This window comes from Limulus polyphemus, unplaced genomic scaffold, assembly GCF_000517525.1.
Source record: "Limulus polyphemus unplaced genomic scaffold, Limulus_polyphemus-2.1.2 Scaffold1547, whole genome shotgun sequence".
Classification (NCBI taxonomy): domain Eukaryota; kingdom Metazoa; phylum Arthropoda; class Merostomata; order Xiphosura; family Limulidae; genus Limulus; species Limulus polyphemus.
This window is the reverse complement of record NW_013667157.1, coordinates 236,288-251,704: the sequence shown is the minus strand read 5'-3', so window position 1 is coordinate 251,704 and position 15,417 is coordinate 236,288. Positions and strand designations below refer to the sequence as shown.

Sequence of the window (15,417 nt, the reverse complement as noted above, 5' to 3'; positions counted from 1 at the left end):
CGAGCATGTTTGATGTAGACAGGGATTTGAACTCGTGACCCTCAGATTGTGAGTCAAGTGCCCTAATTGAGTGCCGGGCCCATTAGTTGGAGAAAAAATTTCGGAATTTTGTATAAAATTGTAAAATAGCACAAATAAATAATAAAATAACAACAAGAGTCAGGATGCTATCCCAGATGTATGCTATAGGCCTTGGAAGAGAAAACCCCAAAAAGAAGATGAAGAATTGATGAATGGATAGTTTTGTATAATATTTTATTTTTGTATTAGAATTGTTCAAAGGACTTCAAAATCCAGGAAGGTGACAGTGTAGTAAACTGTATTTTCAGTGCTTTAATTTAAATGTCAGCTTGAGCGGGCATGTTGTTAAGGTCAAAAGTTTATAAAAGTAGGTCTAGAATTTTCGTATAAAAATGTTAAATAATATACAATTATAGCAGAGCAATGCCTTGAAAATGTGAGTTATAACATACAGAAAGAAGGGCAATGCAATTGTTTTAATGTTGTTCTTTTGTTGGGCAGGTTCTTTTAAATTATTTGGTGAGAATAAGGCCAACTCCAGTCCACTTAATATTAACAAATTAGCTTATTATTAGTGAAATATTAGGATCAATGTTCCTCAATCAATTAGCTGTGGAATTATACCAATAAGTTTAAGTTTATGTTAGTCACAGTACAAATAGTGAGGTATATCTATTTGGACATCATTTGTAAACTTAGGTCTGTAAGTTACAGGAGTATACAAATCAAGTGTAGAAATGTTAAGGAATAAATAAACTGAGTTTTATAATAAGTATTAAAAACACAGTAACACCAAAAAGCATCTAATGGAACGTGTATGATAAAATGTGCTGCATACATGTTTAATAAATAACGTTAAGAAAAACTGTTACAGAGAAAGGCTTAAATATAAGTATAAACACTGTATCTTTAAAATTTGTAACAGATATTAAATCTTGATGTCAAACTTAGAACATTCTAGGCTGCCTTAATATTTTTAAGTTATAGCTACACATAACATTTTCAGGGCATTGCCCTGCTATCTTTATGTTAAAATGATGATTTTCAAGGCATTATTATGATATCTTGTTGTTATAATTAGCATTTTTATAACATTATCCTGACATCATTTTGTTATAACTTACATTTTACGCATTGGCCTAATATTTTTTTGTTCGACTCAGTGCTTTCTTTTCAGATACCAATAATCTCTTAACAGATATTCAATCTATCAATTTAAGCCAACTATTCTTTAAAATATGTGCATATAAACATTCTTGGAAATATCATCAAAAGTCCAAGCATCTTTAATTGCTAAGGCATTTAAATGTTATATAAATATTATCTTGTATCAATTTTTCTTGCACATGGAAGTACCACAAGCTCTTATTTTTTTGTCACTAACAAATAAATCAAAGATGTTACTTGAAAAGACCTGCACAGTCTTGTGCATACCATAACCAACACAGAGGTATTTAATAAGCCTAGTAAATGTAAACTATTGTATTTTGGCAAGATGTGCTTTCTTGATTAAATTATGAAGCACACAGTATTTACCTGGTAAATATAGTCAGAGTCTGTCTTCAGAGAGGAACAAGACAGGTGATGCGGCAAGCTCACAATGTCATCATCTCCCACATCATCTACCTGTGCTTTGTAAGAAAACAGGATACTAGGATGGGACACACTATAACACAGAAATTATGAATTAAAATTCTACTATCGTCTATACACACAGACACAATATCTATAGCATAATACAAGTAATTATAAGATGCTTTTTAAGTGATACAATTCACTAATATGACACTGAAGTTTGACTTGTTTAGTACTGAATGGGTATCCATCTCATAAAAATATTTTAGATCAGACACAATAGTGTTTTTAAGATAAAAATCTATCTAAAGAGGAGGAAATACCTGATGGAAGTTCATAAAAAAACCATAATAATACACCAGCTTAATAAAGTCAAAAATAATTAAAGAATTAGAAAAACATACAAAAGAACATGTCTAGTTTTAACAGACCCAGTCTGTTATTCTCAAAGGATGGAGTAACACTATTCTCAACACATCGTTTGTTCAGGTTCAAAATGGTCACAGAAGGATGAAATGGCAGTAAAGTGCAAAAACTGATTTGAAGAAAGAAACTTCAAAATAGAGTTGAGTTTAAATTCCATTCCATCATTGAGCATGTTTTCTCTATTTTCTGTGTTACAGTGATTGAAGAATTTGGATTCTGCAATGATTGATCAAAATAAACTTTGTGGTTGGTTATGTGAACATGTGACACTAAAGCCAATTTTCCAGTTTTTTTTTTACAACAGTGGCATTCACGTTTCTTTACTCTAACTGTAAGAGACTGTTTTGTTTGACCAGTATACGCACGATTACAAGAAGTAGTGGAATAAATACACTGTCTGTGGTGGGCTTCTATCGTATCTTTTACTTTGTTAAAACTCATTTAAAAGTTTGTTCTGTGGCTTATAAGTAGGTTTAATTTTATTGCATTTTAAAACAGTATCTATTTTGCTTGATATCAAGGGGTAGTAGGGTATTGTTGGGTAAGTACTATCTCTTAATCTTTCTACAGTTATTTGGTTCACTTTGTTACTAAGCTTCTTAATTTTCTTGTACAAATTACTTACTAATCCCAGTTTTTGAGGTAATCCAATTCATCATGAATGCCATTTTCAAAATTTTATTTGGTGTATGTTGAAGATTTATTCCAATAAAAGGGGTGTTTCTAAGTGACAATTAAGTATGTGGCCAACAAGATAAAAAAAACAAGTGTATGTCGAAACTCGGTGATGTTAGTCACATTAAGGTATGGGAATTTCTTATTCAAAATCTTTCAGGAAAAATTAGAATGAAAAGCTGTACTATTAAATAATACATCATGTTTACTAACTGTTAGGAGATCTAGTAACACATGCTTTAGTTCGACATGTTTCTTTCCCCCGGATCCATAGGAAAAAGTACACCATTTATTTATTCAAATTGCATACCATTAACGGCCATACACATATCAATTCTTGGTATACTGTGCCATCAGGGTATTTTCTTTTCTAAAATATGTACATCTGACATTAGAAATGTGTTAGGTTTAACTTTAAGAATATAATGTCTATTTCCCTATAGGTCCATACTTGTGGGGCACCTTGTACATCATGTAAATTGTTTTTCCTTCTAACATGAGAACTTGGTAAGATTTTGCTCTAAATATTACATGTGGGTATGTATGTGCAATGAAAAAAAAAAGACTTCTGTGACACCCTGTACTTTATTCTCTATTAAAGGGTATATTACAACAACATATTTACATCAGATAAGGTGTATATTGTGACTAACCTGAAAAATCCTGCTAGAAATGTTGAGTATACCAAGGGAGTGAAAAGTGTGAAATATATGTAGGTTGTCACATCCACCAAACTAGGGTTGAAAAAAGATATTTCTTTAACACTGAAAATTTTCAGTTTACATAAAAACAGACAAATGAATGACAGTAAAAATAATAGGTTAAACAAATGATCACATCTGATAACAATTTAACTTTTTATTGTCGTCCAATGGTAATAATTTAACTGAAAAAAAAAATGCTAAAGAGAATCACAAAGTTAAAAAACAATCGTCTTGATAGTTTGAATTACAAGATGAAAAAGTTAAAAGTAAACTATTAGATATTAGTTTTTTTTTTTGATTGGGCTATTTAATTACCAAATTTTTTTTTGAGGTTTTCTGAAAGCAACACAGTTAGAGTCTACAATAATCTAGTCAAGGTCTCAACCAATAACTGATTATATATAACTTAATAGAAAGGTATGAATGCCAATTAATCATTGTCACTGTAAATATTTGTGCCTTGTTTTTCAAACACTTTAAGAATGTGTCTAGACTTTATAGAACTATTTTTATTAGTTAGTATTGTTCAGAACACCTGCAGCTATTATAACATAAACTTGTTGCTGATTTTGTTTTTCTTTGTTCAGAAGTTAGAAATTCTCTCGATAAAGATGTTTTTCATATATCTAAAATATGTGTACAGATCTTGGTTGAAATCTTGTTACGATGCCCTGTCAAGTAGTTTAATCATTTAATAATAAAACACAGCTTCGAAAGTAGCTATAAAGAAAGTATAAATAAAATTGGACTATGCAGAACAAAGAAAACATTATTACAAGTTTAACAATATGGAGAAAGTTTTGTCATCTTCAAGTTTTAACCAGTTTACCTAGTCTAAGGAATATATATATATATATATACAGTAAGAAACGAAGAAGACAGATAATTAGAGATTGCTTAAGGCTTAGTAATGGTATCTTGTTGATATTTCGTTCTTTTTTTAAACTAGTGCTTATGCTTTTTAACAGTATTTACTATTGTTTTTTTTATTATGTTCACCCAATAAAATCATCATCAAATCAGTTAAGTTTACTGTTTAGTGTGATAAGAGACTACAAAGTATTCTTACGACTCATATTTTATTTAAAATTATTTTTATGTTTATTCTATTCAAACAACATACATAAATGAAATGGAAACTACTATTGTGATATATTTTAAATAAAAACATTATTACCCTTACTGGTGGTAGCAAAACATGTTTTGATCATCATTTTATACGACATACACGAAGTTAATAGGGGATTATGGCATATTTTCAAAACAAACAAACTGGTGACCAAGTGGTCATCTCTAGTCAACATTAGTGATTCATTTACCAAGTACGAAATATAAAGACACTTTCAGGAAAAAAACTGTGCCAAAATTTTTTAAAATTGAAAACATGTTTTTCACAAAATACGTAAATGGTAACCACCAGAAAATGTCTGAAATGAAGGGTAATTCAAAACATTACTTTAAAAAACAAAAACAGTGTGATAATAGCAGGATTAATACCATGTTAAAAAACTCCAATGGTTCAGAAAATTATGAAGCTAGTGCACCCCTTTCTTCCTTGTATGTGGGGGGGGGGGGGACACATATTGTGTTGTCTGGAATACCATAGTAATCAACTAATGATTGTTTGTTTGTTTTTTAAATTTCGTGCCAAGCTACACGAGGGTTATCTGCGCTAGCCGTCCCTAATTTAGCAGTGAAAGACTAGAGGGAAGGCAGCTAGTCATCACCACCCACCACCAACTCTTGGGCTACTGTTTTACTAATGAATATTGGCATTGACTGTTAATGCCCACATGGTTGAAAGGTCGAACATGTTTAGTGGGGATTCAAACCCGCGACATGCAGATTGTGAGTCAAGCACCCTAACCACCCGGCCATGCCAGGCCTATCAACTAATGAGCCTGTCAATTAATCATATAGCAAATACCAATATTTACCCAGCTCTGTCAATAAAGAGCAAACAACAAACGTTCTCCTGTTTTGATTTTATTTTTCATATGTTTACTATGTTGTTTATGTGACATTTAATGTTATGCTTTGTTCATACGCTATTAACAAGTGTATTCAAGATCATTTTTGAGATTTACATAGTACTAGGTACTGTAGGTATTCCTTTTCCTTTGGCTAAGAAATTAGTAAAATATAAAATAAACAGAAAATTGTGAGACCAATTTCAGCTTGCATTACGTACCAAATTCCATCAATCTCTCCATGATATATCAGTCCACTACCGATAGCCTGAATGCCGTTCACTGAGGTCAAAAACAACGCATACCAGTAAAATGATCTTTTGGCTGAAATGAGAAACAGTATTGTCAACAGACTGAGATTTTATTGAACTACATACAACTTATTTCTTAGTTGCTGTGATAATTATGAACAAGAAACTAATATGTGAGTAACAAAGTTTTATTCTTGCAGACTATGTTACGCACTCAATAATTGCAATGATATCTTTAAATTCTAGAAGTAAACATACAGTAGTAAACATACAGAAAGAGCTTGTTTAGTTTATTTGGACGAATCTAAAGGTTTGATTCATACTCTGAACTCTGACACATAACATTTGAACTTAGTACATATTAAAAGTTAATTACTTGTGAAAGAAAAAAACAGATTTGACAACTTGATGTATTTAGTCGTATAAGGAGATTCCTTTGGAAACTCAACTTTCCAATATTCTTTATGGAAAAATCAAACCTGAAAAGGAAATCCAACGTCATTGTTATTCAGGTCTACATACATTCTACACTTAACCAAAAATAGATACTTACAGGGAAGAGCCAATCTTTGTCTCAGTTTTGTCCATGGTAAAACGAAAATTATAAAATACACCTGTACACAGATAAAAAAAAAAAAACATCAAATTAATAACAACAAATATATATATGGGTATGTATGTATATATCTTTAATGAAAAATATACTGATTATTGACAATGTTAAACAAAGTGCCAATAATAAAATAAAATAAAATGAGTGCTTTTTTTGTTTTAGAATAGTGTTGAATTCAGGGGGTGTACAAGGGGGAATTCCCCCTGTGGTGATAAATCTGGTTATATAGCATGATTGTAATATCTACATTATTTTTGCCACCACTATAGTTGTGCACATATAGCTGTAATTCTGCTGTTGTTCACATCTTCTTCTTCTATCACTGTTTACCACTGTATAATCCTGGCTAGCTCACCAAATGTCAGTTTTATGGGGGTCTAATTCTTTACAGTAGGTGCCTGTGAGTTGTTGGCAACAAATTTGAACAATAAACAGACAGCACACAATCAACTTCTTTTAAAATAATTTATATATTTAAAACAAGTCAAACATAGAAAACTTCATTACACTATTGGTTACCACAGTTGTATTCAGAGCTTTAAATAATTGTCTCCTTTTCGTCAAAGTCTACACCGGCGGGTTCAATTACTTTAGGACACCCTTCGACGAGAGAAATTATTATTATTTACTTCTGTTGTTAGAATACAAATGGTGAAACTCACTTTAGACATTGCCCTTTACGGCTAAACTAAGAATCATGCAGTCTAACTTCACTTTTTACTAATTTCAACTTCTTTCTGTATCTGCACATATTTATAACACACGACAGAAAAATCTAGAAATTTCTAGCCCTCTAATAGCAACAATATTACATGTAATGAGAAAAACCTGGAAGCTTCGAGTAAGATGACATCAGCAATATTACGAAAGCCTAGTTCAACAATTAAACTTCATACACAACATATGACTCATACAGAGTTACATAATGAAACTAGACAACTATCAATTTTAAACTAATCAACTTTTAACACCTTTGTTACAAAACCTAAATAATCATTAAATATTAAATCACTAAATAAACTAAAAAATAACTCTTAAACTGAACAATTTTTTATATCCAACATGGATGATATGGTCACTATTCGAGACAAAGTATAAATACAGTTAACAACAATGTATGTTGTGTTGTTTTATAGTGCTGCAGGTTACATGTGTTGTGTTGTTTTATAGTGCTGCAGGTTACATGTGTTGTGTTGTTTTATAGTGCTGCAGGTTACATGTGTTGTGTTGTTTTATGCAGCAACTGGGTCATCTTTAGTTATTGCACATCTTTTCTTCTTGAAGTTTTAAAGGTTCATTTGAGGTGATATGCAAATATAACTTTATTGCAAATCAGGTAACAAGTGTGTGTGTGTGTGCAGATTAACGTAATTACTTTAATGTAAGTAACTCAAACCTTACTAAATAAATAAACTGTATCCTTGATATGTTTGCATGAAGTTATTAAGTTACTATTTTTTTTTCTAAAATAAAAGAGTAAACCTCTGCCAAGTGTGAAAATGAGGATTAGTAAGCTAGAACATACATACTAACATTAAAACATCTTTAATGAGTACTTACTGCAGCAAAAATAATAGAGCTGACAAGCCAGAAAAGCATTCCCCCATGGGCAAAGATATCATAGTCTTTATGAGCAATGTGAAAGTTTTCATCTGGTACAATTATTTCTAAAGCACCCTGACAGGTAAGAAAACAAAAATATAGAGAACTACGTTAAAAAGTGTACCTTATTATATGTTTACATAAATTATCTTGAAAGACAGTAAAAAAGAAACACCATTACAATCCTTTGAAGGATTTTACAGTACAAAATAAAATACATGCACCAATCTTACCTTAAATGAAACCTGTTTTTTTTGTTGAAAATATTATTAACTTAATAATGTGGTTTAAGTATTCATAGCCTATTTTCACAACATGAGAGAAAACTTTAAATTAATTTTCAGACTGTACATATGAAAAAGGTAAACATTATAAACGAAAAAATTCATTTTTTTAAAAGTTGCATTATGGCTATTTTTTTTCAGCTAATAAATCTTGAACAGCTAAGTAATTAAATCTAAACACATTTTTTGAATGAGGTGATATTTCTTTATTTTGGTTTAAATTGAGTTTGTTCATTTTAAAGACATGTTCAGTTCAATGATGAAACTCATTAATGGTTGGAATTTTAATTTCATCATCTAAAACTTGGTTCTTACTGTATGTTCCTTAGTACAGTTAAAAACTGAATTTCACAAATAATGTAGTTTGACTTTTGAAAGAGAAATGTGAAATCAATATTTCACAAAAATAAATTCTTTATCACTTATGGTTGCATCTGTTTGTCAAGATTTGGACATTTATGTATCTTTTCCACTACTTCCTCTTCCACGTTAATAATGAAAGTTATAATTTTCCTATACCGAAAATGTATTTCCTATAAGTACATCCCTCCGCTCATAAGATTAGCTATTCTCATCCAATGCTGCCCTCTATATGCAAACTTTTCTGCTTGACGCATGCCACAAGCCTTCTGCTTCCCCTATTGGAATCAAATGATTCCAACGTGACTCTCATTCACATCATTATGCATCACTTCTCCACCAATAGGAGCGTGACATACATGATGCATGTGACTCCCTCTATATGCCTCTACTGACCTACACTTCTAAGTTTGACAGAAGACATAAGCACCGGAGCAAAGCGGGGAGGAAGTGTGAGCAGAGGGAAGTATATACTGGAAATACATTTTCAATATAGGAAAATAATAACTTCCAATACAGTACTTCCCTCCACTCACGAGATTAGCAAGAAACCCACATTGATTAGGTGTAGGGAATGACAGAAGTACCCCCCAAAAGCATGCAAAGGATACCACTGGAAATGAGAGAGTCAGCTCCAAAGATCTGATGAGGGGAACTGCACCACTTCTAACTAAGTATACTCTTTGCCCATCCATGAAGTGTGTAACAGATAAGGGCAAAAAAAGAAAGGAGCATATCCAATTAGGAGAGAACTGAAGCAGGATAGTGATCCTAACCTTGAAATATATGTGTAACTTAATCCCACAAAGTATGAAAGTGGGTAAATCAATGGATGTGCCTCTAGGTGTAGAGTGGCTAGGGCATGACGTACCATACTCCATAAGTCAAGTATTAGGTCATCAAGAAATTAATGTTGCATTTTGGAACACTTTCATTACCCCCCCAAAAAACGTACATCATGCATAATAGTTAAATGAACCACCTAAACATCACATTAGCGCAGCCTATAGAATATGTAAAGTTTAGTATACTCTAATCCCTTATGGTGATAGCACACGAGACACACATTCAGCATGTAATGCTGTTTGAATACAAGAAGTAAAACAACGTCTTTGTAGCCACAAAGAATATCAAAGTAGTTTATGGAAAGGTTTTGAACGTTCGTAAGTGTCAACGATGGTTCAGCAAATTTCATTCAGGTGACTTTGGCCTTAAAAACTGTGATGGAAGGGGCTGAAATGTTGGAATTGATATGGATTCTCTGAAGACGCTTGTTGAGTCTAACCCAAGGAAACACACTCATTAAATGGCCCTGAAATTGCATGTCTCCCATAAAACAATATGTAAACATCTGAGGAATATGAGAACATTCCATAAAGCAGGTGTTTGGGTGCCTCACAAACTCTCCAATAATCATTGTTTCCAACATGTGAACATTGCTTCGTCTCTTCTGGTGTGTAATACGCATGAACCATTTTTGGACAGAATTGTTACCAGTGATGAAAAATGGATTCTTTATGTGAATATTAAATGCCTAAATCCAATGGCTCAGTCCTAGACAAAAACCAATTCCGGCCCAAAACCCGGATTCCATCTGCAAAAAGTGGTGCTTTGCATTTGGTGGGCATCAAAGAAGTAATTCATTTTGAACTCCTCAATCCACAGCAAACTGTCAATGCAGAGATCTATAGTCAGCAACTGGAACATTTAAATCAAGCCCTTTATCAGAAGCGCTCTTCACTCTTCAATAGGAAAGGTGTTCTTCTTCTCCAATGCACGTCCACATGTGGCATGTTTGATGCAACACAAGGTTATGGAGTTGGGTTGGCACCATCACACTACCATCTTTTTCGTTCGCTGCAACACCATCATAATAGGAAAACGTATGCAAATGTGGAAGGTGTTAAAAAGGACATCGACATGTTTTTGCTTCAAAGCCAAATGATTTCTTTAATCAGGGCATTAACAACCTGATTGTAAGATGGAGAAGCATCATCGATAAGAATGGAGACTATTTCATTTAATAAATATTTTGATATATAAGTTGTTCAGATTTTTTCATTTTAAAAAAAGCGTCATTAATTTCTTGATGACCTAATACATCCAAAACCCATGCTGCTGGGAACCGACATCCACGCGGGGGTAGGATGAGGATCATACCGTCTTCACCTCAAGTTCAAGAATCACTCTGACTCCAGAACATGGCATGTGTTAGATTTGATATATAGATCTGGGGAATCAACATCCAGTACTGAAAGGATGTCTATGAAATATAAATCAACTCCCCCAGTGGCAAAACTGACTGGAGCCATCCAAAAAAGCAATAACATCCTTGGAATAATATAGAATGGGATAACAATAAGGACAGAACCATAACAATTCCATTTACCTCCACTGTGATCCACAACACAGGAGTATAATCAAGGGAGGAATTTAGACAACCATAAGCATGTATGAGGACTTATGTTGATTGGTTCCACTCTAAATTCAAAACCCAGCCACAGGATACCGATCTCCACACAAGGGTAGAGTGAGAACTCCCAATCGAAATTTGATGTCTCACTCTTTAGTGATTGCATAATGCATAGTGGAAGATATCAGGTCATCTACACCCACAGAACACCACTGCCCTACTCTGCAGTGAATGTTTATAACCATCTTTGTGTGGAATCCATTTAAGAGGGAGCCTCCACAGTCGACCACTCTAGCAGCTTGGAACTGGAAATTGGTAAGGACTCCCATGCTCCACTGGAAGAAAGGGGGAGAACACATTGGGGAGTCCGGAGAAACATCATCACCTGAGACACTGCAATGACTGATCATATCGACCACACCAATTTATTCAATACAAGGCATGGCAGGAAAAGGTAGCTATCCCCTTCTGCTTTACCTATGCAGTCCATGGGTGGTTCGGTCCAGAATGAGCAAGTTTATGAAGCAATTACACTGTGAGGTTATTTATCTACAAGCAATACTGTGGAACACCCTATCTCAATGGTAAGGGTGAGCATTGCAAAGCCATGGAAGTTAAAGCGCAAATCAACATGGCTGTACAGCACGGATTTTTTATTGAAGAATACCTGTCAGGCACCACTTGCCACAGAGAGGGACCCTTATAACGAATAAATGAAGCAAGGTCAAAGTTGCACCAAAACTTGAAGAATAGCCACATGTGGGAGATGAAAACCTGATGAAGAAAAAAACCACGATATGGTGTAAGTAATGGGAGATGAACGTATTAGGTGTAGTCCACATGCTCGATTGGAGGATTTCCTCCAATGGCCGATATAGACAAGATATGAGGGAAAAGACACCCTGAACAAATTTCAGTGGGAAGAAGACAAGGAGGAATAAGCCAATTGAATCAAATATTAAACACAATTGATGAGGGTAGAAAGGGGTAGATCATGAATAGAGGAAGACTGTTAAGGGATAAAAAATCTGGAACAGGTACCGCGGAAGAAATCTGTGTGAGCAATATAACAACAAAAGGTATGGACTGGACATAGAAGTTTATCTGGATCAGGACAAGAGTAGAAATGAGAAATAGAAGGAAGGGAAATAGGCAAAAAGGAGGAGTTACCCTCCCTAGCCACTGAGGTCTTTGGAAAGAAAGAACGATCCAGATAAAGGAGGAGATAGGTGTGGTGGTAAAGCATATGTGAAATGTCAATGGTGAACAAATCAGGCCTTCGATGTCCACAGGCTAAGAGGAAAAGGAAATATGTTTTAAAGGAAAGGTGAAACATGAAGCACAAGGAAATAGATTCAAATGGAGGTAAAGTGAGGGAATGGAAGACTACATTAATATCAAGTCTGGAAGAATAGGCCATATGGGGGGGGGGGGACAACCAATCTGGAAGAAATGCATTAACATGGTAAGGACAGGGGAAGCAAAAACTTGATGGTATCAGAAAAAACAAAAGGTATGGGATAAGGCAGTCTGATAACCTAAAATTGAAGAGATCAAAGACCCCGGTCAAAAAGCCATACGAGAAACTCAGCAACATGAACCACAGTAGGTCAGTCAGCAGGGAATCCCCGAGTAGCGGACCAACTGTAGAACATCTTCCATTTGTGCTGATACACCTCCACTGAAGAAGGATGTATGGAACAAGCCAAAAGGAAAGCTACTCAATGGGAGAAATGGATCTCCTTGCCAAGGACCAGATAAGAGCCAGGCATGAAGATAAAGGACGTGAATGGCAGGATATAGAACTGGTGACCGAGGTTGATGAAGAAGGGAGGGAGACAAGGGAAGGGGTACTGGAGGGAAAGTTTGCAGTTTGTATAATGGTGGAAACCACAGCTGAGCTGGCCAATACAGAGCAATAAGAAGGACTTGACACAGGTTGGTGGTATGGATGAGAGAGACCACCGGATGAAGTAATCAAATAGGAGGATAAACATAAAGGAATTTGTGGGACCAATCCGGGCTGATGGCATCGACCACCATAGCCTAAGATACAGGGGAGCAAAAGAGGGGTAATTTGTGATTGAGGGCTGTGAAAAATGCATCTATGTGTGGAAAACTCCACAGATTGCAAAGCCACTGGAACAGAAGGGGGATCTAAAGACCACTCAGTTGGATAAATTGTGTTGGGGCAGGAAAAACGATCTGCTATGTGATTGAAAGCACCTAAAACATGACAAACAATGAGATGACTGTGGTGCATGTGGGCCCAATATAGGTGATCCAATGTACGAAAACTGAGAGATCTTGACCAGGTGCCCCCTTTGTTATTGATATGTGCTACCACTGTAGAATTGTTGGACTGAATAATCACGAGACAATGTCTGGTGAGAGGAAGGAAGTGGTTCAAAGCCCAACAGACCACGAGAAGCTCGACGACATTGATATGCAAAGACTGCTCGTTGATAGACCAATGACCAGTAGCCTCTTGGTGATTGACCCATGCACCCCAGCCCTGAATGGGTGTGTCCAGGAACAGATGTAAATCTGGATGAGGAGAAGGAAGCGGGATACCTTCCAACATATGGGCTTTGTCCAACCACCAAAGTAGATTGTTCAACAGGGTAGAAGGAAGGGTAATTGGAGATGCCAAGGGATCCCAAGTAAGGTTCCATTGTTCATGAACAGCCCACTGAAGGATTCGCATATGTGCACGGCTAGTGATGACATTGAAAACCACATCCCCAAAAGTGATAGAACCTCGCAAGCAGAAAGTGAGGGAGCTGAAAGGGTGTGGCGAACTAACAATTCCATGGAACAAAGTCACTGAGGAGAAGGTTATGCCTGACTAAGATGATTGTCGAAAAGGACACCTAAATGGACAAGATATTGTGTAGGATGGAGGAAGGACTTCTTCAATTTGATTAACCAGCCAATCTGAGCAACCATGTGAAGGAGTTGATGAGTATGGCTGGCCAACTCCAGTTTAGAAGGAGCCAGAAGAATCCAGTTATCCATATAATGGTGGAATCGCAGCCCCAAAGCATGAAGATGGTGAGAAAAAGCTCTGACCACTGGACAGAAAACATAAAAAGCAGAAGCAAGCCCAAAGGTTAGGCCGCAAAATTGGTAAACCACCCCATGATGGATGAACTGAAGATACGGACGAGATTGTGTTGAGATAGGGATGTGTATATAAGTGTTGACGATGTCCATCTTGGCCATCAATAAGCCCGGAAAAAACGCCCACCATATGAGAAATAACTCCATGGTAAAATGGGGCAGTTGAATGAATCAATTGAGGCAGGATAAATGGGTGACAGGCTTCCAGTCTCTAGTTTTTTTTGAACAACAATAAGTCTGAAATAAAAACCTGGTGAAGTATGTAGAACAGATTCAATGGCCTGCTGAGATAGGAAGTCCTGAACTGCCTCCGACAAATGCTGGCAAGTCAGTGAATCCCAAGGGAGAGTGAAGTAAACGAGTATAGGAGACATGAGAGGTGGGGAAAGAAACAGGATCACGAATCCTTCCGATAAAAATTGAAGAACCGAATAATCCTTGACAAAAGTACACCATTGATTAAAAAAATCTGGTCGCAGCTATTTATATGTCTATCACTTAGGCCTTATAGAAATCTCCATAACCTCTACATCAATGGATTGCAAACACAATGTTTGATGGTCTTGACATTCATGAATTACAAACACAAAATAAATAAATTAATAATACTACATACACTAAACAGTCTTTTATATAACTGAAACATGGTTAAATGTAGATGATTTTGATGACAAATTTCTTTGAAATACAGGTTTACAGGCTATTTAATAGGGATAGAGTAATAAAGAGGGGGGAGGAGGAGTGGTTTTTATATGTTAAATGTGAGTTACATCCTGTTAAGTTGAGTTTATCGAAGATAACAGCAAAGAGATTGAATCAATTTGGGTTTCTATTAGTGGATATAAAGGGAAAAGGCTTTTAGTGGGAATTTGTTACAGACCACCATATGATACTGATGAAGTTAGTGAGAAACTTTACAATGAGATTAAGATTTCAGCTGCTAATGAAGTCATAATTATAGGTGATTTTAATTTCATGCATATAGATTGGGAAATGCTAGAGTCAAACCATGAGGGAAAAAGGTTTCTGGAAATTGTTCAAGATGGCTTTCTTCACCAGTTAGTCAAGGAACCAACTAGAAACAATGCTATTTTAGACTTAATATTAACTACAAATATAGAAATGATTGAGAAGGTGGAAACTGGGGAACATCTGGGTGCAAATTATCATTGCTCTATTAGGTTGAATGTTTTGCTGCATATGGAGATATGGAATAATGATATTTTGGTTACATATTTCAAAAAAGCAAATTTTGAAGGGATGCAACAAGAATTATCTGTTGAGAATTGGGCAGCTGAGTTATCTGGAGACACTGATCAGATGTGGGAAAACTTTTAAAGATAAATTTGGTATGACAGGAGTTTTAGAAGATTATAGAAGATCAAGAAAGTTAGTGAAAC

General features: G+C 35.1%; 1 protein-coding gene across 2 annotated transcripts in view; it reads right to left on the bottom strand.

Moving 5' to 3' along the window:
- Window positions 1-15,417, bottom strand: part of LOC106464044 (transmembrane protein adipocyte-associated 1 homolog) — a 55,480-nt gene that overhangs the window by 12,650 nt on the left and 27,413 nt on the right. For both annotated transcript variants that reach the window (XM_022391701.1, XM_022391702.1), the window contains exons 7-11: window positions 7,796-7,912; window positions 6,176-6,236; window positions 5,593-5,695; window positions 3,351-3,431; window positions 1,558-1,687 (exon numbers count right to left, since the gene is read on the bottom strand). In XM_022391701.1, the coding sequence (XP_022247409.1) occupies window positions 1,558-1,687; window positions 3,351-3,431; window positions 5,593-5,695; window positions 6,176-6,236; window positions 7,796-7,912 (492 nt within the window). The remainder of the gene's footprint in view (window positions 1-1,557; window positions 1,688-3,350; window positions 3,432-5,592; window positions 5,696-6,175; window positions 6,237-7,795; window positions 7,913-15,417) is intronic.